Consider the following 25,940-nt stretch of genomic DNA (forward strand, 5'->3'; position numbering starts at 1 on the left):
ATTGTATAGCATCTGTATAGATATTAATTAATACATCCTGGTTATTTATATTTATCAATATATATAATAATATGCACCCCTGGTTATAGTAGGTGCTTTTTTTTGGGGGGGGGGGGGGGGGGTTGGACGCAGCCCACGTAAAAAGTGTAAATGTGTCACAGCGCTCAGTGCGCATGCGCGCCACTCAGACCCCGCCTCGGTTCTTCTCCAATGGGAGCGCACAGCCTCCGAGCGGCCGGAGCGTTTGACCGAGACAAAACGACACAACCGAGGACGGCCGTGACCGAGAAGAAGGCGACCGGGGCGGAGTGATTAGCCGCAGCCCCGCTGATTAGAGCCTCGCGCCTGTGGAGCCAACGGTGCGCGCCCGATAACCAAGACCCGGTAAGAGGACCGAGCCGCGCGCAGAGCAGCCTGGTTAAACCCCCTACACCGGTGCAGGGTAATGGCTGCATGCGCTGCGTGTGCGCTGTTTCAGCTCGTCTGGAGTCAGATGCGTGCTTAGGACTCGTGCATTGCATTTCTGCCCGTGGGTGAAGACAGCAGGGTGGCCTTTAGACCTGCATCCTGGGCCTGTTTAGCCTCGCTGTAGCTGTAGGTGTAGGTGTAAGTGTAGGTGTAAGCAGCTCTGTCTCTAGTCTATAATCTTGTAGTCCTTGCAAGATGCACACTGGCAGATGGAGCGACGACGTGCCTCTCTCACCTTGCTGGCGAAAAACTGAGCTGGGGTCGAATTTTCCGTTCCACCTTAAATCCGGCCAGAATGAATGGAGTTGATGCAGCATTTAAGGTGGAACGGAACATTTTAGTAACCAAAAATGGCAAAAGTTGGTGCGTTATTGTGCATTATTAGTGCATCGTTATTGGGATGTTATTATTACAAATGTTGGCCCTTTTGCATGCTGGTTGCAGCCCCCATGCAGGGCATTGGTTTAATGCAAATGGGGTCTTCTAGTGATACCTGTACTACAGTGCTACTGTACTGCATGTTTAATAGGGCTGTAAGGATGTAGGGGTGAGTGATATGATATAAAATTCAAACATCATAATATAATTTTTTAATCTATTCAAATACGATGCCATGATTTATTCATTATTTATTAAAACAATACATTAATTACATTAATTACTCTTTATTGTGCATTATTAATGCGTCATCATCATCGTCATTAATGTCATTGTGGAGATGATGCCCCCTTTGCATGCTGGTTGCAACCCCCCCTGAAGGGCACTATAGCATGATTGCACGTTGAAGTGCCTGTTGTCTTGTTTATCGTCTCTTTGCAGAAAGAGAGGAGAGAAAGGTTACCACAGCGGCATGTGAGGCCTCAGCTGCTGGGCAGAAGTTGTAGGCTCGACCCGTGCGCAACTGTTGGCTGTGGGATGCGTAGGTGCCTGCCCTGCTTCTCTCCTGACCCGATCCCCCACAACCCAAGGTTGTTGGCCATCGAAGGCGCCATGGGGTGTACTCCCACCGGGATTTCATTTTGACCAACGCTGCTCCTTACATGCTCACCATGGACCACCAAGAGGAGCCTGGCCAGGAGGTGTGGGAACCCCCACCTCATGGCCTTCATGGGCCCAACCGGGTTAGGCCTTCCTCGTACCGGGCCCTGCGGAGTGCCGTGTCCAGCTTGGCACGTATCGACGACTTCTTCTGCGAAAAGATCGGCTCTGGCTTCTTCTCTGAGGTTTTTAAGGTAAGGTCATCTTCAGGTCAGCTAGTTATCTGTGCGCTGGTTAAAGCTCAGCTTACTTGGTTTGCTTCAGTTTAGAAATGGTTCCTACGTTTCTGGCTCTTATTCAGACTGACTTATTTTTGGATCATGTTACCGAACGCAGGTAGGAAATGAGGAGTTTTTAGAAGAAGACACTGGCAGCGCCTTGCTTGGAGGCCATAGAGCTGTTTTTTTGTGAAGCAGGACAGAAGGCCTCACTGGTGTTGATACGTGATTCAAAAGGGTGCAATTGATTTACTAAACAATGACCCTATGCATGCCTAAGACGAGCTCAAGGCAAGGGTACGAAACACAACAGGCTTCCTAATGACTGGTGCCTTTCAGGTCCCAGGACAAACACCTGCCCGTTTGCACGGAACATTTGATTATCCATGCTTGGATGCTATACATCCCTAACACGGGATACACCAATATGGGAATTGTGGGTTGATGCCTATAATGGTTAAATCATATGTCCAAATGTTTGTGGACACCATTTCTAATGAATGCATTCAGCTGTGTTGCTAGGTTGCATCCATCGATGACAAAGATGTGCAAATGCATGCACACACAGATAGTCCTAGTCCCTATAGAGAACTACTGCCCATAGAATAGGACTCTCTGGAGTAGATAAGCTTGAACCCATTGGCACCATGCTGCCTAATGCTACGTGTGGGCTAGGGGGGTATAAAGCCCCCCAGCACTGAGCTGTGGAGCAGTGGAAGAACTGTGTTTTCTGGAGTGATGGTTGGTAATTGTTCCAGTTCTTCTGGGATGAGTTGAGGAGTCAAGGATGAGGTGGAATGGTGATCAGCCAACACCTTGACCTTAACGCTGCTCTTGTTGCTGAGTGCAATCACATCCTCACAGCAATGCTCCTCTAGGATCTAGCCTTCTTCCCTGGACAGTAGGGACAGTTACTCCAGCAAACAGGGTAAGCTCTTATTAATGTCATTGATTTCAGAAGAAACAAGGAATGAGCAGGTGTCCGAATACTTTGTTTATACACCTGTCTGATGCTGCATGATGTGATTTCAGTATCATCTAGCTTCTCATACATCACTGTGTGTGTGTGTGTGTGTGTGTGTGTGTGTGTGTGTGTGTGTGTGTGTGTGTGTGTGTGTATGTGTGCATGTGCTGGTTGTATTTAGTCTTACACCAGTGTTTGTGCTTAGTGGTAGGAGAGGTCAGCCCCACTCATCGCCGTAATCAGATTAGGTCCCAGGCCTAAGCAGACAGACCCATCACCCGAGTTGGTGTGTGTGTGTGTGTGTGTGTGTGTGTGTGTGTGTGTGTGTGTGTGTGTGTGTGTGTGTGTGTGTGTGTGTGCGCAGGCGTAAGGGTGTGTGTGTTCATAAGTGTTTGTATGTGTATGTCGTTCAACTCTGGTTTTTCCTCACTTACTTGCCAATCATATATCTCCGTCATGCAAAAAGCTCATATCTCCAAGAGGTTGGCAGCTATACAGTAGAAGTCAATGTAAAAAGATTCCGTTCCAAGTCATTGTGGGGCATTTCTATTGGTCCATTTATCATGAGATATGGGACAATGTGAAAGACAAGTGCCAGATTAACATTATGTTAAAAAGTGGAAAATGGCAAAAATGTTGCTCTAGCTTTAGTTCCCTGTGAACATTAGAACGAAAAGCTGCGTATCTGGGTGGTATGTTTTTATTTTCTCAATAAAACACTAATATTCATAGTTCTCCATCACTGTGTTCATTATCAGAACATCAGCAAAGTTCTCCTCATGGAGTCTAGTGTTATTTAGAGTTCTCCTCAGATCAACACCTGGTTTGGTGGTAAATCAGGGCTTAATGATGGTAAATCAGGTGAGCTGCTGCTGCTGCTGCTGCTGCTGATGGAGTTGAACACATCCTCCACGCTGTGCTGGCTGGACTGGGGGGCGTCCAGGAGAAACCTGGAGGATCCGAGCTCTGTCCTTCAGACTAGCTCACCGACAAGATCTCACTACTTTCTTTCTTCAGAAAGAATTTCTGGCTATCCTGCCACTGAAAATGTCCCTTACTGCTGTTGTCCATCCTCCCTTCTCATCAGCGAGTGTCGGGTTGGGTTGGCGTAAATCTAGCATAAATTCCGATCCGGCAGTTCTGGCTGAATCACTTTGCTGCATATCTGATATGTATCGGATTTCGGTAACAAATATGATAGTGGCCCAAATCAGAACGGAACATATCCGATTCTGTCTGTTTTTACAGTTCACACTTCCACACTGGCAACACATCTGTGTCACATCTGTAAAAGATCATGAACGTAGCCTTAGGAAGTGATTTACTCTCTCAAGTTAATACGTGATCATTAATCATATTGATCATTCTGGTTAATGCCTCCCTTTGACCACACACACACCTCTCTCCATAAATACCTTCTTCAGTTCATTCATGTAATGTAATTCAGTAATGATTAACCTGCGCTACAGGCACTCCTCTCTGAGCTTTCTAAGGCTCCAGTACAGTGTTCTACCTCATGTCCACCGTGCATTTCCCTTTCTTTGTTTGAAACTGTCGTATTTGACGGTGGGCAAACACTGAATGACGCCCTGCTTGTTTGCTCATGATATGAGGCTTGCTGAGTCACTCCAGCGGTCCTGACCTGGCACCAGGTGAACAAGTCTAAAGCTGCCTTAGTTGGAGAACTGTAGGTTCTGTCCCAGAGAACTGAAAAGTATGGTTACGTAAATGTGGTAGTTGTACTGTAGGTTTACTGTAACTGGGAAAAGGAAAGGTGCTTTAAATGTTTTAATTGGTAAAGAACCTTTAGATCTAGTGAAGGTTATTCTAAACCTTTAAAAGGTTCTTCACATTTATGGTTCTCGGTTCTTTGTGGAATCAAAAGTGGTTCCTCTATGTCATCACTCAAAGAACCCAATGATCATCAAGTGAAGGTTCTTTATATCTCTAACAGGGTTGACACACACACAGTAAGCAAACATGTTATGGAACTAAAAGTGGTTGTTCCTCTATAGCATTGCTCAAAGAACGCCTTGTAGAACACCGTGTTTGGTAAAGATGTGCTAATATGAAGAACCATTAAACTGGTAAAGAACCGTAACATCAAGTTGAAGGTTCTTCACCCTCCCACATCTCGATTACAAACATGGTTTCTTGTGGAACCTAAAGTACTTTCTTTTATGGAATCGCTTAAAGAACCCTTTGTAGCACCATTTTTGGCTCCATAAAGAACCATGTAGGTGTTAAATAGGAACCTTCTGCACGGTTCTTCATACTCTCATGTGCTTCTTTAGGGTTAAAAAGTGGTTGTTCTGTCGTATCACTCAAAGAACCATGTGTAGCTCTTTTTATCTTTAAGAGCGTGGTGGAGAACACCAGGTGACGTAAATCCGGCTGCTCAAGTTCATTGATCACAGTGGGATCAGTAAGGCTGTGTAAGCTGAGGAGAAACTATTTGATTGATCAGATTTGAGGATTTGTCGTCACTCCAGGCTGAAGTAATATTGATCAGAGTATTAATCAGGGGTGTAATTTTCCACTTCAGCGTTGATGTCTTTGGTAGCAGGAATACTAAATCGGATTTCGAGCTCTTGAGGTTGACCTCTAATCGGGTAGTTCTGCATGTGCCGTTTTGCTTCTGGCGCTCTCACCATGCGGGGCTGCGTCTCTCTCCAGGATGAATTGTTCTCTATGATATATTTATACTGTTTAAACAGGAGCGCTGCCAGAGTTGCAGATCATTTGCCTACACGAATGGCAGTCTGTGGGGAATTGGGTCAATATAAAAAGTGCAGAATGAGAATTGATTGTTTGCAGGAGAGGGAATAAATCACACCGGGACTGAAGTGTGCTTTTTAGGAATTCTGTATGGGAACTGCTTTCAGTTAGGAGTCAGATGGTGTTGCACTCAGCACCTTATGCTGAGAGTATGACCTCTGAAACTGGACTATAGCCAGTAACCCTGATAAAGCTGTAGCCTTTGTTCTGTCTGCTTGAGGCTTGTTCAGGCCTGATGTTAACACGTGTCATGGGTGATGTGTTCAAGGTCACGCCAAGGTCTAAACCAGAGTTCATGGTTTGCTTACATTGAATATGTGGGACGCTGCAGTCACCAACGTGGGTTGCATTTCCCTATGCTTTGATTGGTTTGTAGAGGGGCTTGTGGCTCACGCCGTCGTGTTGTCAGTTCGGGAGATCCCCTTTCCTGAATAAAATTAATAAACGGATTAATCTGATTCTACCATACTGCTAATATGACGAATTTACGTAATATCAGCAGCACCGACCTCAAGCACAGAACTAGAAACCAGTTCAGATTCATCAAATGAAGCTGGACCAAGTTTTGGCTGGTTTTGGACCAGCCTGTGGTCTGAGGCACCTTTCACACCTGCCGTTTTGGTTGGGACCAAACAACATGGGTTTGAAAGCACCCCTCAGACTTGGTACATGATATGGGCAAAAGTATTGGGACACCTGTTCATTCATTGTTGTTGGGTATTAAAAGCGACCTGGCCGTTAGTGAGGCCCACCTCATCCAAAAAGTATTGAATGGAGAACCATCAGTCCAGAGAATACTGTTCCACTGCTCCACAGCTCAGTGCTGGGGGGCTTTATACCCCTCTAGCCCACACCTGGCATTAGGCAGCATGGTGCCGAAAGGTTCATGTTCATTTGATCCAGAGAGTCTTATTCTGGGGTGTGTGTGTGTGTGTGTGTGTGTGTGTGTGTGTGTGTGTGTGTGTGTGTGTGTGTGTGTCTTGCTACTCTACTCAGACACTTTAAATAACGAGCCTTTAATTACTGAAAAACCCTCAGTCTTCACCTTCAGAAGCATTGTGTTCATCTGGTGTCACATCGCATTGTGAAGCTTAAAGCATCCTCCAGAACAGTGATGGAGGACCAAAGCAGCGGCATCATCACAGCAGAAAGGAAGGGTTGGAGCTTCATTCTTCGGCTCCTCCCCCTTTGTTTATAGGTCACATTAGAAATCCATATAATCTAAATCTGAACATGGACCCAGACGGGCTGACCACACAGACAGCGAGAGGCTGCTGGAGTAAATGTATTCAGCTTCCTTCCTGCAGCCATTTAAATCTAAGCTCAAGTGGTCTCTGGGGACACATGGAAATGGCAGGTGTAAACAGCTTTGTCTCACTGTCTACTTCAGTGTCTCTGATTGCTGACGAATGCTGTTAATACCATGTGAACAGTCCTGTGTGGACGTCAGAGCATCCTTCATGCATTTCATTTCCAGTAAAAACAGCAGTAAAAGTATTTAATATCTCCAACGGATACAGCATAATCACCCTGTGTTCTCCTGCTACTCATTTTCACTTCTTTCCCGTCCTTTTTCTTCTTCTGGTGTAGAACAGTCGCCGATAGTCTGCCTCAACGTCTTGTAATTGGTCTGAAAGGCTGAACCACCCAGAAAAAGATCATGGATCAGTTTGATCCGACTGAGACCACTTCTTTTAGTTGGACCAAATTTGGGCTTTGGTTTTGATATTTGCTTTGGATCCAGACCGTGCTCACTCCTGCTGTTTTGGTTTAAAGGTCAGAAATCTGAAGGTCCGAAGCGAACTAGTTAGGTGTGAAACATAAGTAATTAACAGAGAATGACACCGAAGCCTCGACTTTTTAATCTAATAGAGCTCCACCCTTTCAGTGGTTCTGAAGAAGTCTTCAGGGAGGTTTTTCCACACCTTCAGGGTTCAGTGTCGCGCATGGCCCACACTACAGGATTAAAAAGAAAAACGAGAGACCCCCGGCATTTTTCTGTCCTTGGTTGATGTTAGTCATCAAAGTCCCCACACTGCACGATCTGCCCTGAATGAAACGTCATACTGAGATTCTGTCTACTAAAGATTCCAGCTGTCAGCTGTAAACATCAAACCCTTGTGTGAATTACATGCAGACTTTTGCATTGCACAGAAAGGAAAGGGTGTAGACACCTGGTATATCCATGTATTTAAAAGCTGTTTGTCTGGGCAGTAAAAATGAATTTGCTCAAAAACGGATAAATAACGGATAAATAAATGGAAGTAGTTAAAAACCCGTAGTAACTTTTTTTTGTGTGTGTGTGTGTGTGTGTGTGTGTGTGTGTTACTTTTCTTAATAAAGCCCTGTATTACATGCATGTTTGTCATCCTACCTGCTTTGGTTAAAATGGGGTGTGCCCGTGGTGGGCTTGGAGAAAGCCATGCTATATCTGGGAGCATTGAGGAGGGATCAGCTACCTCTGTACTCTGTCCAAAGATCTCAAATATCAGTCGGAAAAGTTTGCTCCGGCTCAGCTCTCATTGGTTGACTGTATTTACAAGCTACACGGTCTCCGTTAATGACTTGAGTGATGTAGGCTCAAACCCCAGAGACTGGAGAATCGACTCAGACTGGTGTTAAGTGGTCCGTGAACATTTCCGCCTGTTTCATTTGATCAGTGTGCGCCTGATCAGCTTTTTTGATCAGACCCACATGCTCTCAGACCCACAGTGTGGAGCTGGGCTGTTGGGGAGGATAGAAGCTTTAGTGGTGTTTTCTGAAGCTGAAGCAGGAGGGGAACTTAAGTTTCTCCCCTCTCAAAGATGATGGCACTGTTTATCTGATGAGGGAGGGAGGGGGGGTGTTGATCTAGCAGGGTTCTCATGGTTGTTGGCATCTCATGTTCTCTGTAAGTTTTAATAATTTACGCACATATGTGCTTTATCATTTTGCTTATTTTGGGTTTGTCTCTTCCTCTTCCTTTTGCTTCTTACTAATGTAGGTCATTTCTCATGTCTCTGATTATGATGATTAGTAGAAATGGTAGAAATCACTTTTTTGCTATATGGTTGCTAGGGGTTTACACAGGTGGTTGCTAGGTGGTTGCTGTACAATTTTTGGTAGTTCCTAGGTGGTTGCTATGGTATCCCAGATGGTATTGCTAGGGTCTTGTCAAGTGGTTGCTGTGATGCCCCATGTGGTTGGTTGGTTGGTTGGTTGGTTGGTTGAACTAGTGTTTTTGTATCATCATGGCTTTTGAGTGGTGCATCAATACCCCCCATAAATTCCTATGGGTGAAAAAAAAAAACCCAAAAACATAAAGGTGAACAATATGGAGTAGGAATGCACCAATGCAGCTTTTTCAGTTCCGATATCAAAACATATACATAAACTTTGCATATCGGTCAATACCTGATCCAATCGATACCATTGCTGAGTTAGTGTGGAAGAGACTTAAGGTATCAGGTTTGACGCACATCACTGTACTAACTTTGTAAAAGAAAATATAACAAATTACACATAGCAATTTAGTACATTTATTAAAATAAATCAAATCATCAGCCGAGACTAATAATATAGTAGCTTCACTTTGTCAAAAACACAATAATTGGTCTTATTTTAAATATTTAGTGTAAACAGTAATTCAAAATAAAATCTAGCAGCTGAACCTGAGAATAAATAAGTAACTTGGCCAAACATACAAGCAGTGATCAAGAATTGCAAACATGTAAACATTTAGTCTCACATCAACCGATTAAAGTAAAAGGATCAGTTCCATAGATCGTCAAGATTATCCAATACCCGATTCAGCTAATTCTGTTCATATTGGGACCGAGATCCGATCCTAACATCGGATCGGTGCATCCCTAGTATGGAGTATGTTGAGTTATGCATAATAATAATAGTAATAAAAATAATTATAAGAAATATCTGATAACCTAGTTGCACAATGCTTTACAAAATGCACCTCTAATAATGAATATTAATAATGAAATGTTTTTGCAGTGCTTTTCCCCAAATGCAAATGGTAATTTCCTCTACTAGTCCCACATAAACCTATTGGAAGCCTTCCTAATGCCAGGCGTGGACTAGTGTAAACCCCCCCCCAAACCATTGAGCAGTGGAGCTGTGCTCTGTGGAATGATTGGGCTCCATCCAATGCATTTTGGGTTCAATTGGGGTTAAGGGGAACTGGTGGGCATCTAAACTCTTGTTAGAGCCTGTTACTCCAGCAAAAGAAAGGATTAGCTTATATATATACCCTTGATTTCAAAGGAAACAATGAAGGAGCTGGTGTCCCAATACGTTTGTCATTAGTGTATATCCTGAGAAAGACATAGATGTAAGACATAGACGGGGGGCTGAAATGTGCACAGATGGCAGAATTCACAGTACACTGCAGGTCCAGCCTGAGCAGCAACTCTGATGCCTTTTGAAAGACTGCTGCTTTTATTTACAGAGACAGACAGGCTGCATCCGCTTGACTGACGGCCACATTGCTGCTCATCGGGCTCCGTGTGTACATGCTGAGCAGCCGACAGGCCTGTATTGGGAGTGTGTGTGTGTGTGTGTGTGTGTGTGTGTGTGTGTGTGTGTGTGTGTGTGTGTGTGTGTGTGTGTGTGTGTGTGTGAGTGATGTCATTGTGACGGTGCCCCGGATTCCGGCAGGTCAGGTGGGATAATGGGAATCCAGAAAGCCTATTAGCGCTGAGCAGCCACTAATACCCCCCACACTGTACTGCCTCTGTATGCTCTCTCTTTCTCAAACGAGCGTCAGCCTCTTAATATCTTTGCTATTCTCAATTTTTTTTTTTATGAATTCACTCATTTTGTTCACATGCACTCACACACACGCGCTCGCACACACCATTACCCCACTGACACCTAAACCTAGAAACCTACAGAACCTGCAGAGCGTCGCTGTCGTCAGGGCTTTGCTTGTTCAAATAACTCCTCCAGACTCTCTTCCTCCTCCCTTCTCATCCAGTCCATTTCTGTCATATCTCCATCCCTTCCTCCCTCTATCCATCTTCAATCCCCATGCTAACACAGACTAATGCATGTTTTTACCAGCGCTCTTGCCAGCTTGTTGCTTGGCAGTAGGATCTACAGCACACACACACACACAGAGATCTGATTATAGATATGTAGCTGAGTGGAGGTCATGCACACGGAGTGCCATGACCCATCAGCTTTCACTGCACTGCAGTGCCAGCCGTGGAGATTATAGAGGGCCTGCAAAGCAGGACTACACCTGTAATCAGGCGCACTTTTGTCAAGTGTGCACATGTGGGGCGAACAAACATTGGGGATTTAGAGTGGCGGCCTACATTTGCCTGGAACATTTAATGGTTTATTGGGGGTTATTTATTCCCAATAATCTGAAAAATGTAGTTCTCCATCCAAAATTGGGATCGCGGCTGATTTATTATATCCACTGTATGTCCAAATGTTTGTGGACACCCCCTTTGCACTCAGCTAATTTAAGTTGCACCCATTTCTGACAGATGTGCACATGCATGCACGCACACAGCTTGCCTAGACTCTGTGGAGTAAAAGTATTGAAAATAGAATAGGACTCACTGGAGTAGATAAACATGACCCTATTGGCACCATGCTGCCTAATGCCAGGCGTGTGCTAGAGGGGTATAAAGCCCCCCTTTCTTCTCTGGAACACGTTTGGGATGAGGTGGGCAGTGGTGGATCAGTGGTTAGAACTCCGGGCTATTGATGATCGGGTTGTAGGTTCGATACCCGAGCTCGGCAAGCTACCACTGTTGCGCTGGAGTTGGCTGCCCACCACTCTGGGTTTGTATGCGTTTTCCATGCCCATAGTTTGTGTGTGCGGGGGTGTGTGGGTGGGTGTGTGTTCACTACCACAGATGGGTCAAATGCAGAGAAAACATTTTGCTGTACAGTGTCAAATACTTGCATCTTTACCTTTTTTAGGTGAGGTGATTCAATCAAATCCTTCCAGCAATGAGCCTCATATCTAGTAGACGGCCTTCTTCCCTGGACAGTAGAGACAATTTCCTTTATATTCAGAAGAAACAGTGAAGGAGCAGGTGTCCCAATACTTCTGTCTAAAAGGATGTTGAACACCCTTGTTGTAAGTAAACTATAACCCTATTGAGATTAGATTAGACCCTGTTGGGACGCCTGAAACAGTTTTCACTGCTCGTGACAGAACCATTACATTGAGGCATCAATAAAATTGCTTGTTACTTTTTGCATCAGGTTGTCACATGATCACATTCCCAGACAACTCTAAAGAGTCGAAGTGTCACTGGCTCTTATTTCAGATCAGTACAAAACATTTCAACAACTATGATTTCTGGGTTTTTTTGTTTGTTTGTTTTTTTGCAATTTTTTACTATGGAATTTTTTTTGTTTTAGCAGTTGGGAAAGTGGCAGCAGCTTTTCCCCCCAACAAGAGGTGATATTATCATATTATCTGCATGGACAAACACAGATGTGTTTCCAGACGGGACTAAACTTCGGATCTCCAGTAGATCATTTGGCCTAAGAAGGGGGAAAAAATGAGACATAGCCGATCTAGACGGATATAAACTCATAAAGGGCCTCCTGTGAAAGAGAGAATTACCCAAGAACAGTGTTTAAGCTTCAAGTCTGCAAAACCGTGAGGTGGGACTTCTTTTTGTTTGGTTGGTTGTTTGTTTTCCTTTTCCAGAGGGAAGACTTGATGATAATTTATTAGCGTTATAGCGGTGTGGGCAGAGTTTTTACAGAGCTTAGGTAATTGCCATTGATGCTAAGGGTGCTTTCCTGCTAGGGTTTTCTTTCGGACCCAGGACAGTTCGGTACATTTGGTCAAGTGTGAAAGCTGTTTTTGAATTCGGGAGCAGTCCAGAGAATCTCTGGTCCTCCTGAGATCAGTGGTCTGAGGTTTGCTCCCAGTGGACTCTGGTGTGGTCTGCTGCTGGTGTGGGGTGTAATACTGGTGGATGAGGTTGTGTGATTGGTTTATTTAGTCCCATGACTCCTTTCGCCATATCGTCTGCGTGACTTAAAACCTAAGCTGCGTTCTGTAGCCTATGCTGCAACCACGGTAAGGTGGGTCTTCCGTAGGACTGTCCTGTTAAGATTCTTCTTAGTATCCTGTTGGTCACACAAGGCTCACCAGGCTGTGTGGTAGAGCTGGGCAATATGACGATGTTTTATTGTATCATGACAAGTTGTGTTATGGTTAGAACAGTATGCTTTTCTAAGCATATAGAGGAGACTCTTGGTGCTTAATAAACACTGATCAACTGCAGGTTTAATTACTAGTCTAATTACACTGGTTTAATTGGTGAAAAGCAGCAGATGTTGAATATAAATCACTGTTTTCAGTCTGGGAGAGGATCTGAATAGTGGTTTATAAGGATCTGTCTCTACTGATGTTTTTAGTCTGTGATTACATCGTCTATCGCAAGAAAAGTCTTTAAAGATAGTGATATAGTATTTTTACCATATCGCCCAACCCTAGTTCTGTATTTACTATTACATTTACGGCATTAAGCCGACGCTCTCATCTACTTAATCTGTTCATCTTAGCAAAAGAGCTTTGTTTTACTCAAGAATAACCTCAGCTAGAATTCAAAGAGACCTCAAAGTTTAGATACTACTAAACACAAGTCAATAAGGAGACCATAATACTCTATACTTTGCCCAAGTACTCTCGGAAGGGGAGGGTCTTTAGTCTGTGTTTGAAGACAGCGAGGGACTCTGCCGTTCGGACACCAAGGGGAAGTTCATTCCGCCACTTTGGTACCAAAATATGTAAAAAAATGGCAAAAGCCCAATGGCTCGTTTTATAAGGAAGGATTTATTGATTGATTGCAAGGGTGGTGATGAAATGGTTGGTTCAATCAACCATACTTTTTACACAAGTTGAATCCTTGTAGTGGCATCAGCCCTAATTCAAGAGCTCCCCATTTCTGGGTTCTAACAGTGCTGTGTGTGCTACGGTCAAAACCCCAGTTCTCAACCAGTGCTTTCTTATTTCAAGCACTTTGTCTCTGTGCATGTCTTGCAGGTTCAGCACAGGATCACAGGGCAGGTGATGGCTCTGAAGATGAACACTCTGGCAAGCAATAAAGCAAATATGCTGAGAGAGGTGCAGCTGATGAACCGCCTCTGTCATCCCAACATCCTTAGGTATGACGCACTCTCTCACCCCTCACCACTGCACTGCTGTCTCCTCAAAGCCCCTCTTATTGACAGTGGTACAATTCAAAGACACCGAAGACCTGCCCACGTCCTTACGTTCTCCTTTCTCCTTCTGTCAGGTTTTTGGGAGTGTGTGTCCACGAGGGCCAGCTCCACGCTCTAACTGAGGTAAGACACTGGTTTCCATAGTAACCGAATCCAGAAGCGGCCCTACAGGCTGGAGACGGGATATGAAGTTCTTCCGTAATGTAATGGGTTGTCTGGTTGTCATGGTTACAGTATATCAACGGGGGCAATCTGGAGCAGCTGCTGGACAGTGACATGTACCTGTCGTGGGCGGTGAGGATAGGCCTGTCTCTGGACATTGCGCAGGGGCTACAGTATCTCCACAGCAAGGGCATCTTTCACCGAGACCTCACTTCCAAGGTACTCAGACACATACACACATATACACATACAGTCGTGTGAATAAATGAGGACACCCCATGAAAGCATTGGTCTTTTTATAACTTATTGAAACATCTGGGCATTTGATCTTCATTTGTATTGGTGTATAAAATCAAGCACATTGCCCTTTGATCTTCTGCAGTCGTAGCAGTAGAATAGCTCATACTAAAGAGCACAGTGACTTTAAACATATCTCTCTCATAGGATGTGATAGGCTGCTAGAGCTGCCCTGGTCAACTGTAGGTGCTGTTGTTGTTCATTGGAAGCATCTAGGAGCAACAGTAGTTCAGCCATGGCATAAAAACACCTATCCTCTGTTTTGTCACTCACTGTGGAGTTCCAAACTGCCTGTGTTTCGGGAAATTCACGAACTGGGTTTCCATGGCCAAACAGCTGCACGCTAGTCTAACATCAGTGATGTCGTCTGGAGGGGTGTAAAGCTGTGGAAATGTGTTCTCTGGAGTGATGATTCACACTTCTCTGTCTGTCTGTCTCTCTGTCTGCTGGACAAATCCGGGGTTGGCAGGTGCCAGGAGGATGATAGTCAGTTGACTGGATAGTGCCAGCAGATAGGAGGAGAGATCTAGGACAGTTTTTCAGGGTTTGAGCCAAGTCCTGTAATTTTAGGCAGGAAACAGCACACAACATCGCTTCAGACAATTATATGCTTTCAACGTTAGCCTTGTTCTGCTCCAGAAAGACATGGTTCTGCTCAGAGCTCTGGCTGCAACCCTGCTGGACACCCTTTAAGATGAACTGGAACGTTGATTTCGAGCCAGGCTTTCTTGTCCAACCTCTCAAGTGTGCTTTTGATTAAATGCCCATAACCTTGCTTGAGCACACTCCAAAATCTTGTGGAAAGCCTCTGGTGAAAAATACTGGCTGTTAGCACTAACTCCACATTAATGCCCATGGTTTTGGAATGCTATGTCCACCAGGCTCTCATAGGTGTGATAGTAATGTGTCCACATACTTTTGACTATACAGTGTATTATTATTTATTGCGTTTGATTACGTGTTGTGTGTGTACAGTGAATGGAAACTCTTCACATTGTTGTGTTCCAGAACTGTCTAGTGCGCTGTGAGAACGGCTCTTTCACAGCTGTGGTTGGAGACTTTGGGCTGGCAGAGAAAATCCCTGATTACAGGTCAGTGCATTTTCCCATTCCTAAAAATGAACATGCAATTCCACAGACCTCAGATCCGTTCATGATGAGTTTTCAGAACATGTTTCCCTAGTGCAGCTTCATGTGGATGATTTAAGATTTAAGATTTAAGATTAATGGGAACATTGGCAAACACACAAGTTTTCAGATACCTGAGTGCTCTTTAAATGCCTGATGGATCCGCTTTCTCTTCAATTTCATTAACTGTGATTAGTCTTTGCGTAATGGGAAGTGCATTGCCACTGGCATCATACCCTACTGTGTTTGAAGGCATGCTACAATGAAAAATTATTGATAGCCAATTTTCCTCTTAACCCAGACTTGGTCAGCCAGCCGAGACTTGTTTGACGTCCAAATTTTAGTTTTTTCAGTTGGGCACTGCAGCAATGAGGCTAACAATAGACCCACATCTGTAAATATGCCCTCGCAGTTCTCTCAGACTTCGACTAGCCGGCATCCCCCTTAATTAGGCTTGGCTGTGTCGTTCATGGTATACTCACTGTCTCTCTGAATGACTAGGAGAGCCGTTTTACACACAGTTTTGATCAATTTTATAATTCACAGTAAGTCATAGTGTGCTGGAAACCACATTAGCAACTCTGCTACACATTGGAAAAGAGCTGTACATAGATTAAACCTTTTTAAAAGGTGTTTTTAGCAAAACAATTTGGGTACTTATTGTCTTTAAGCTTTTGTTAGCAGTGTTGGCCTCTTCATTTGGGCACCAGCCATTTTTGGATGATGTGCACCCCTATATCTGGGGTAGGGGGAAAATTGTCAATTTGATTTTTTTCTGAACCATCTCTTTAATTGCTACACCTACAATTGTGGCATAGCACAATTTGGTTAATTATTTAACAGTGGTTCTGTACAAGCCTGTATTAGCATTACGACAACAAACACTGTTAGGCTAAATCTCTCCGGTGCAGAACAGGTATGACATGATGCAATAGTGCAACGTTGATAGAAAAAACACGAGGCAGGGTACAGAGAAAGTGAGTACAAAAGACATGTATATAAGTACAAATATATACATAAAGGCTGGGTGATTACAGTCCAGACTAAGTTACTACACTAACAGTAAAAGGGAGTAAATACGTAGAGCAGTGATGGATGTGCTGTGTGTGTAAATGAAGAGTAAAACAGTTCAGGAGCTCAGGAGTGAATATATGTGTAATATATATATATATATATGTATGTATATGCTGGGTATGTATATGCTTTTTTTAGGAGTTCAGGTAAACCTTCAGTGGAATTGGAACCCAATGCAGCTTAATGCAGAGTCCTCTGTGTTCAGTAGGCACTGCAGACGTACAAATTAAACTTGGCAACATGCTCTTTTGCAGTGATTGTGTGGACAAGCAGCCTTTGGCAGTGGTGGGCTCCCCCTATTGGATGGCTCCAGAAGTGCTGCGGGGAGAGTTCTACAATGAGAAGGTATCACTTATACGTTTAATCAAGACCTCAAGAGGTTTATTTTTGACAAGCAGTTAAAGAAAAAATTTAAATGACACTAAAATGACAAATGAGATGTTTTGCGTTTTACTGCTTGGTCACCAAAAAGTCCTTAGTTTTGGTTCTGTTAGAACCGCAACGTTAGCTAGTTTGCCAACCATGAGTAAAATCACAGTTTTTACCAACAAAAAAACTCATTACAAATCATTACATCTGACCACTTGATACTGGTGAGAGATTCATGCTGCACATGCAGTCACAGCACAAAGTGTAGGACTGCTATGGTTGGATCTCTGTGTGGAGCTGAGATTTGCTTTTGGAGATCCAAATGTTTGTGGACACCAATTTAAATGAATGCATTCAGCTACTTGAAGCTGCACACATTGCTAAATCAGCTTGTCCAGTCTCTGTAGAGAAGCTACCATGCCAAATGCCAGGCGTGGGTTAGAGGGGTATAAAGCCCCCCCAGCATTGAGCTGTGGAGCAGTGAAAGAATTGTGTTCTCTGGAATAATGGCTGGTGCTCCATCCAGTACTTTTGGGATAAGTTGCAGATGACCTCACTAGCACTCTTGTCGCTGAATGCAATCAAGTCCTCACAGCTGTGCTCTAAAATCTAGTAGAAATCCTTCTTCCCTGGACAGTAGAGACAGTTACTCCAACAGAAGCAGAATCAGTTCTTTTTAATACCCTTGATTTCAGAAAAAACAGTGAATGAACAGGTGTCCCAATACTTTTGTCCATATAATGTACGTATAAGTTGGCAATCGTTTTATTATAAAACTATGTAGAACTGCTGTGGTCGGCGCAGTGGGCGATTACTGTTCAACGCCTCTTAACTGAGGGTAACGTGGCGAATAGCATGCTGGCTAACTCTCCTATAATATACTGTAAAACCACAGACTCACTCCCACAGACTCTCCTGACTCACTGTGTGTACAGCCTCTCTTTTATCAGTGTATTTAGAGCCAGTGGGACATTTTGGCTCCTCTGAGCTACGCTGTTCTCTCGGGGGTCTGCACAGTCATTGGCTGTTGATACAGATTCGCACAACTTCGCCAAATTGGACGAATTTTCGCCACAAATTTTCCCAGGTGACATTTATTCCCTTTTCTGCTTTAGTTTTGCACTGAAGCCACAACGCTAATGTATCTACATGCCACGTGTCCTCACACCCCTGCCTGAAACATGGCCAAGTGGTTGAGGAACCTTAAAGAGACTGGATTTATGCGGTAGCTAGGTTGTGGGGCATGAACAGAGGTGGGTAGAGTAGCCAAACACTGAACTGAAGGTAAAAGTGGGGCTACTTTCAACTACTAATTAAATTTTAGATAATTATTTAAGTAAACATAAGAACGTATCTGGGGGAAAAAAAACAACATCTACTCGAGTATTGAGTTACTTCAGCAGATCTTTTTAAATAGTCCAGGTAGAACTGCAAAATAGAATAGCAGTGCCACAGTGCACACAAACCAATCAGACATGTCCCACACACAGTTTCTCTTCCAATTAATTATAATAAAATAAATGAAATGTAAATTAACCATTAGCAAACTCTAATAAGAACTAATGCCCTTTAAAAACAGAAGACATTAAGAACCTTAAGAAACAGCACAAACTTGCACTATATGGACAAAAGTATTTGGACACTTGCTCATTCATTGTTTCTTCTAAAATCAAGGGTATTAAAAAATGAGTTGTTGGAGTAACTGTCTCTACTGTCCAGGGAAGAAGGCTTTTTACTAGATTTTGGAGGAGCATTGCTGTGAGGATTTGATTGCATTCAGTTGGTAACGTCTTACCACAGCATGGTTTCTCTAGTTGAATGTTGACTTCTTACAGAAAGACAGAGCAGGCAGCACATGATGGAACTACAGGTTTTGGTAGCCTGTAGAGAAATGTGCCGGCTACGGTACATACCGTTTACAGTGTATTTGACTATGACTGCGTTTGATTGGTCAAAGTAAGTCATGTAAGACGCTTCTGATTGGAGAAAGGAGTAGAGTTAGAGTGTGTGTGTGTGTGTGTGTGTGTGTGTGTGTGTGTGTGTGTGTGTGTGTGTGTGTGTACTGCATAGATAGGTGGTAAATATGCTCAGCTTGTGTTGTCTGGTCATAATTAGGCATTTTTCCAACAGGTGGATGTTTTTGCATATGGTATCATTCTGTGCGAGATCATCGCCCGTATTGAGGCCGACCCAGATGTTCTCCCTCGAACAGAGGTACTGCTCTAGATGAGCTCCCACCACTATACACCCACCTGCAACCCCACATCCGAAAGCTCCTGCTCACAGTATTTTTAAAGAACTGGGATGCACTGTGACACACTTTTTCATTCACAGTCTATTTTTCATTTGGTTGTGCTGCAGTTCTCAGTGTAAGAGGATCCCCTACTAACTGCAGCACCAGTGGTGAATTTTTCATGTGCACTCGCATGCAAATGGAATTCTAATCTCCTGTGTGGAGTGTGAGGGTTCTCTGTCGGAGCCATTTGGCACAACAGGCTCTTGAATCACAGATTGTCTTTGTGAAGAGACAGAGGAGCTTTCTACTGTAAAAGCTGTTCTCAGTATCAACCCAAATCTTTTCATATTGTTATTGGTCATTTTTCAAATATTGTACTTTTTAAATAAAAAAGAAAATTAAGCCAGATGAGTGTGATGATATTTACTTGGATGCTTTTTGATGGAGGCTATGATTCATTTAACTTTCTCTCTGTAGGACTTTGGGTTGGACGTGCAGGCTTTTGAGCATATGGTTGGAGACTGTCCACCAGCTTTCCTCAGCCTGGCTGTAAACTGCTGCAATGTAAGATACACAAATACATTCACATCCTATTCGCTACTTGTTTTCTGCGGAGTCTAAACTCTGCTTTCACTTATTAAACAATTTTTTTTAAACACCTCATACTTGAGTAAATGAAGCGTGTTACTACCCACCTCTGAGTATGAGCCTTCATTACTTGCGAATTGCATTAGGCTTGTTGCTTCATTCAAAACCATGAATAAATCAGGTTTAAATTTGGGGGTAAATTGGGTAAATTGTCCCAAACCCTCACCTTTACTCCGCTTGTCTGGATTTACAAACCTTTTTTACTGAACATAGAGCACCGGGCTGTTAGTAACAGGGTTGTGGGTTTGATACCCAGGCTCTTCAAGCTGCCACTGTTTGGCCCTTGGGCAAGGCCCTCAACCCTCTCTGCGCCCCAGATGCCGGAGCAATCGCTGCCTACCGCTCTGGGCATGTGTGCTCATTGTCTGTGTGTGTGTGTGTGTGTGTGTGTGTGTGTGTGTGTGTGTGTGTGTGTGTGTGTGTGTGTGTGTGTGTGTGTGTGTGTGTGTGTGTGTGTGTGTGTGTGTGTGTGTGTGTGTTCACTACATGGATGGGTTAAAGGCGGAGGCCAAATGCCATTTGAGTCAAACAGTACTGGTGAACAAGAGAGACAAATGTATGCACACCCCTTTCCCTACTTGTTTTCTGTTTAATTCTGGAGTCTAAACTAGGATTATTATTCCCCCCCCCCCTCCTCCTCCTGGTGTACAGATGAGTGCAGAGACTCGCCCTTCTTTCTCAGACATCGTCATTACCTTGGAGAGAATTGAGAGGGAGCAGGAGAAGACTGAGGCACCTGTTATCCTAGGTAAGCAATGCTTGAATGTTGAAACACCAGGTATAAAAGCCATTTATGCAGACAGAATAAAACCTACAGGACTGAAGATGACATTTTGGATGGTTTTGATCTACTAAATGGACAAAAGTATTGGGACACCTGCTCATTCCCTTTATTTCGTCAGATTTTAAGCATGTTTAAAAAAAATTGTTGATTCTGCTTTTGTTAGTCACTGTCTCTACTGTCCAGGGAAGACTTTCTACTAGATTTTGGAGGAGTATTGCTGTGAGGATTTGATTGCATTCATTGGCAATATGTTTGTGAGGTCAGGATGTGGGTGGATGGATGGATGATCACCACCCCACCTCATCCCCAGCTCATCCCAAACGTAATGGATGATGCTCCACAATCATGCCGGAGAACACAGTTCCACTGCCCCACGGCTCAATGATTGAAAGCTTTATACCCCTTTAGTCCATGCCTGGCATTAGGCATGGTGCCAAAAAGGTCATGTTTATCTGCTCCAGAGAGTCCTTGTCTATTGGTAATACTTTTCTTCAGGGATTAGACAAGCTGTGTATGTGTACATCTGTGTCAGTACACTTTTGTCAGCAGAGTGGGTGCAGCTAAAAGTAGCTAATTGCATTTATTAGAAAGGATGTTCACAAACACCTGAACATACAATGTACTCAAAATATAAAGTGAATTACTGTAGCCTGGTTTGTTTTTAATTAAAAGGATTAAATAAATACTATAATAATAATAATTATTATTGTATGTACAGAGATGGATTGGTGTCAGCACAGTATTACAGTACTCATATTAAAGAGGTGTGTGTGTGTGTGTGTGTGTGTGTGTGGGGGGAGGGGGTTTGGTCCTTAAAAAAGAATGCACTGAGGGGGAAAAAACAGGCTCTAGCCTTTTGATTTAATCTGTTTAGTTTTCATTCACACCTGTACCATTTGACCTCCTCAGAGCCTGTTGCCATTGACGTGAGCCCATACAGGAGGAGGAGTTCTCCATGTCCCGTCGGTGACCAGCGCCTGTCCCGGAGTCAGTCAGACATGCTTCCCCCAGCTTCATCTCCGTGTCTGGGCACACCGGTGCGCGTCAACCCCTTCTCCCTCCGCCATGACTTGAATGGCGGCCGCATCAAGCTGTTCGACACACCCAGCAAATCGGTCATCTCCCTCACGTTCACTCTGCCCCCACCTCCTGACCCCTGTGCCTCCCCACCTCTGGGTGGGATCTCTCCACCCCGCAGGTGCCAGTCGCTGCCCTGCACGCCAGAATTGGGGCGTCCCCTGGCTTCGTTTCGGGAGCCGGAGACCCAGAGCGTGGAGGAGGAACGGGAGGAGATTGGGAAAGAGCTGGAGAACAGAGGAACAGAGGAGAAGGAGAAAAGGCTGGAGGATTCTGAAGATATTGGCCAGGACTCTGGCTTGGCGCTGGAGTTAGAGATGGTGTCTCTGGAGAGGGTGGAAGAGGAGGATGAAAGTCAGGGCGAAGTGGAAGGACTCTTTCGTGCAGAGCCTATGGACTGCAGCAGATCCCCCGATGCACAAGAGGGCGCCCTCAGGATGGCGGGAAAGCGCATTTTCATCAGCAGCTCCTCTTCATCCCCCTCTTCCTCACATCGGCAGCCCAACGGCTGGCCTAGGCCTGTTTCGAACGGCCCTCCATCGCTACCTCCCCTGCCCCGCCTGGACAACAACAACAGTTGTCTCCTGGGGACCGTCAGGACACCACCGTGGGCTCGGCTCAACGGCTATCGTGGCCGCTGTGGTCAAGAGCGTCTGGCACCCCCTGCCGAGCAGGACGAGGTCTTTTCCTGTCCGAGCTGCTGCCTGGTGGGCTTTAGCTTTTCTTCCGTGTGCCTGCGAGGAGCACCGCCCACTCGGCCTTTGCCACGCCCATACAGGAACCTTAACGGGGGGGAGGCGGCAGCTGCAGCAGCTGCTACAGCAGCCAAGGGACTGCTTTGTCGAGGAGCGAATGGCCTGGCTCCACCCACAGTGCCCTGCGAGCCGGGGCTGCCTCTACCAGAGGCACAGACATAGTGATGGCGACCTCTGGTGACACGGGGATGCAACGAGGCTGTGCTGACACTGCTATGATTTGGATTATTAGTAACCATGTCCTGCAAGGAGTGAGGAGAAAGCACTGTTAGTGATAGTGGGTCAGGAGCTTGCCTTTGTGTGTTTGTATGTATGTATGTGTGATTGAGCGAGAGAAGAATGGTGGGCTATATGTGCAGGATGGGAAATCTTGCTGTGTTTCTCTCGTGGCTGCACTGTGATGCATTTACATGAGTACAAACCACAGCTGAATTTTGAGAAGGTGCTATTTTGGCTACACAAACCTTCAACTTTAGAAGCCACTGTGCTGGATATGCTCCAAAACGCTGTGTGTGTTTGTGAGTGGTAGAGCGTGAGGTTTGATATAGTGAGAATCTTTTAATTACTTTGATAATCACTCCTCTAAAATGGAGGGTTGTTCACTTTGAGTGTGAATGCACGAGAGGCAGTGTGTGATTGAGTGAGCGAGTCATTAAAAAGACTTCTTATGGAAGTCTGAAGTTGTGTTGATTATATTGTGCGTCTAGAAGCAATGTGTGCAATAAGTCAGTGTTGATTCAGTTGTAAATACTCTTCTCTTTTTAAATGGGGAAATGCACCATTTTGAGTACAATAGGAAAAATGGTCTTGCTTGTTTTGTAAAGCGCATCATTTGTTTTCTGTCTCCCTCTAGTGGCAGGGAGGTCCCTTGCTGGTCAGGTTATTGCTGCTTAATGACGTTAAAACTCTTGTGTACTTGTGTGTATTTTACTTATGGCAAAAAGTGAGACAACCAGATCACACAGGACGTAACAGGCCTACATCTGCGAATTCAGAAGGTACCATGACAATAGTAAACCAATTAGGATGCGACTGGTGCTGTAGGACTGAGACTACAGCATTGAGCATATATACCCCTGCTGGAGTCCCTGCTGGTCAGTCTGGTTGACCAGCATAGTTCTCGACCAAAGTATGTACGGTATGGTATGTTTTTGGTTGAGTTTGATGGTTTAGCTGGTCTACCAGCATGTCAGGTTGCAAGCCAGCTTGCCCAGGATAGTTGACCAGCACGAGCAAGCTGGTCGAGTATTATGACCAAGGTGGTTTAGTTGTTTGGCCAGCATGGCCAAGCTGCTCAACTAATATGATCAGCTTGACCAGTAAAACCAAGGTGGTTGACCACTGTGACAAGCTTGGCCAAAGTCAAGTCAACCAGTTTGGTCAAGTTGGCAAAGGAACACACATGAAGAGCTGTTCACCAGTTGACCAGCATACGATATGATTTTACCTGGATGACCAGCTTTTTAACTACCTTGACCATCGTAAACCAGCTACCAGCAAAAGCTGGTCTTGAGCTGGACTTAAGAAGACTTTCAGCAGGGAAGCCATTGATTGAAAAATGTCAGTTACGTCAGATTGATGATTACATAGAGTTTAGATCAACAGTGTCTCAATTTACTCTCAAAAAGTGAGCTTTTAGGGTCCTCAGGACAAACCGAGACCCGTCCACAGTCCTGTGTGTTCTGGTCCACTTCCTCTCTGATGTAATGGCATGATTTCCAAACCTCTTTCAAACCCCTTTAAGTCCATCCAAAGAGTTCTTTTAAGCCTGTAGAAGAACGCCTGCCCGATCAGCCCTGTGGTGCGAGTGTTGAAAAGCCTCTGCATGCAGAGAACTGCACAAAAGGCCGATCTGTACATACCAATGCATGACCGACACTAGCCAACTCTCACTGCATCCTCGGTGTGGTTCTTTATCTGCAGACTGCCACTGTAGTCCAGCTCTCTAGAAAGGCTCCTGTTCCGTTCTGATGTGGTACAGGATGCTTCGTTGGGAATTGGATACGGTTGTGGTAGGAAGAAAGGCTTGTAACACTGTTTGCTAGAAGAATAAGCTGTTTTTAAAGATACTGGGCAGGCGTTGGGAACTGCGAGCTGTATTTAAATAAAGGTAGCCTGTGCTGGTCACTCGAGAGTAGGACTTGACTATGTAACTTTTTTTTTTCACATAAATTAATGTATGTTAATATTATGATGAATGGGAAATATCTAAGGATACTGAATTGGTACTATTTAGTTAGAAGTCCATCTCTTGAGTGCTGGTAATGAACGTTAGTACTGGACACTATGGATGTAAAGACTGAATTATGTTTGATTCTGAAGTGTGGATGTACTGTGTAAAGGTTAGTTTTGTTTTTAAAGTTTTTTTTTTTTTCTTTTTCCCCCACCTTGAAAGCACTTATCACCATGGATATTATCAATACTGGGGAGAATCAGCTTTAATAAATGTCAACAATCCATGTTATTTATTAAACTGTTCAATATTAAAACGATTGAATGTAACACTGCCTGTTTGCATCATTGTGTGTATATATGTGTGTATATATATATATATGTGTGTGTGTGTGTGTGTGTGTGTGTGTGTGTGTATGTATGTATATGTATGTATATATGTATATATATATGTATATATATATGTATATATGTATATGTATATATGTATATATATATGTATATATGTATATGTATATATGTATATATGTATGTATATGTATATATGTATATATGTATGTATATATGTATATATATATGTATATATATATGTATGTATATATGTATGTATATATGTATATATATATGTATATGTATGTATATATATATGTATATATATATGTGTATATATGTGTATGTGTATATATGTGTATATGTGTATATATGTATATATATATGTATATATATATATGTGTATATATATGTATATATATGTATATGTATATATGTGTGTATATATGTGTGTATATATGTATATATGTGTGTGTATATATGTATATATATGTGTATGTGTATATATATATGTGTATATATATATGTGTATATATATATGTGTATATATATATGTGTATATATATGTGTATATATATATGTATATGTATATGGAAGTGCCATCACCCCACCCATGTGAGAGAGTGTTTGAATATAAGCAGGATTTGTGAGGTAAAGTCTTTCATGTATTTCATCATATTTTCTCACTTGGAACAGCGTCTAAGAGGCACTTCCTGAGTTGTTTCCATCAGAAAGAAACCTGTAGAGAACATAAAGTTGTAGGGGTCCTGTGTGAGGGCACTTACAAGGCCTCCATCACATTTCATCCACAGGTAGGGACAGTCTTTACAGCACTGACTACATTTTAATTTCTGGATATTCAGTGCAGCTCTTCTGCATTAAAGATGTGCGCACACACATATATACAGTGGGGGAAATACATATTTGAGCCCCCCCCCCCACTTTAAAAGTTTTAATACCAAAAAATAAATGAAACCTCAAATTTTATGTCAGCTTTATTTTAACAGTGACACATAGAATATCAAAAGAAAAAATTTGAAATAAAAAATTAACTTGAATTTCATTGAAGGAAATAAGTATTTGACCCCAGTAAACATCATTTAATACTTGGTGGCAAAACCCTTGTTGGCAAGCACAGCAGTCACTCCTCTCTGCAGATCATCTCCAAATCCTTAAGGTTTTTAGGTGTGCATTTGGAAACGCGAAGCTTCAGCTCTCTCCATAGATTTTCTATGGGATTGAGG

General features: G+C 43.6%; 1 protein-coding gene across 1 annotated transcript; it reads left to right on the top strand.

Annotated features, from left to right (window-relative positions):
• Positions 1 to 204: 204 nt before the first annotated feature.
• On the top strand, positions 205 to 24,696 carry tesk1a (testis associated actin remodelling kinase 1a). Its single transcript, XM_072678516.1, has 11 exons — positions 205 to 384; positions 1,288 to 1,700; positions 13,487 to 13,608; positions 13,740 to 13,788; positions 13,900 to 14,046; positions 15,133 to 15,215; positions 16,580 to 16,670; positions 18,825 to 18,908; positions 19,408 to 19,494; positions 20,230 to 20,326; positions 21,272 to 24,696. Exons 2-11 carry the CDS (start codon positions 1,509 to 1,511, stop codon positions 22,354 to 22,356), a joined length of 2,037 nt encoding a protein of 678 aa, XP_072534617.1. The 5' UTR covers positions 205 to 384; positions 1,288 to 1,508; the 3' UTR covers positions 22,357 to 24,696.
• The last annotated feature ends 1,244 nt before the right edge of the window (positions 24,697 to 25,940 follow it).

Source organism: Salminus brasiliensis, chromosome 4 (assembly GCF_030463535.1).
Source record: "Salminus brasiliensis chromosome 4, fSalBra1.hap2, whole genome shotgun sequence".
Taxonomy (NCBI): domain Eukaryota; kingdom Metazoa; phylum Chordata; class Actinopteri; order Characiformes; family Bryconidae; genus Salminus; species Salminus brasiliensis.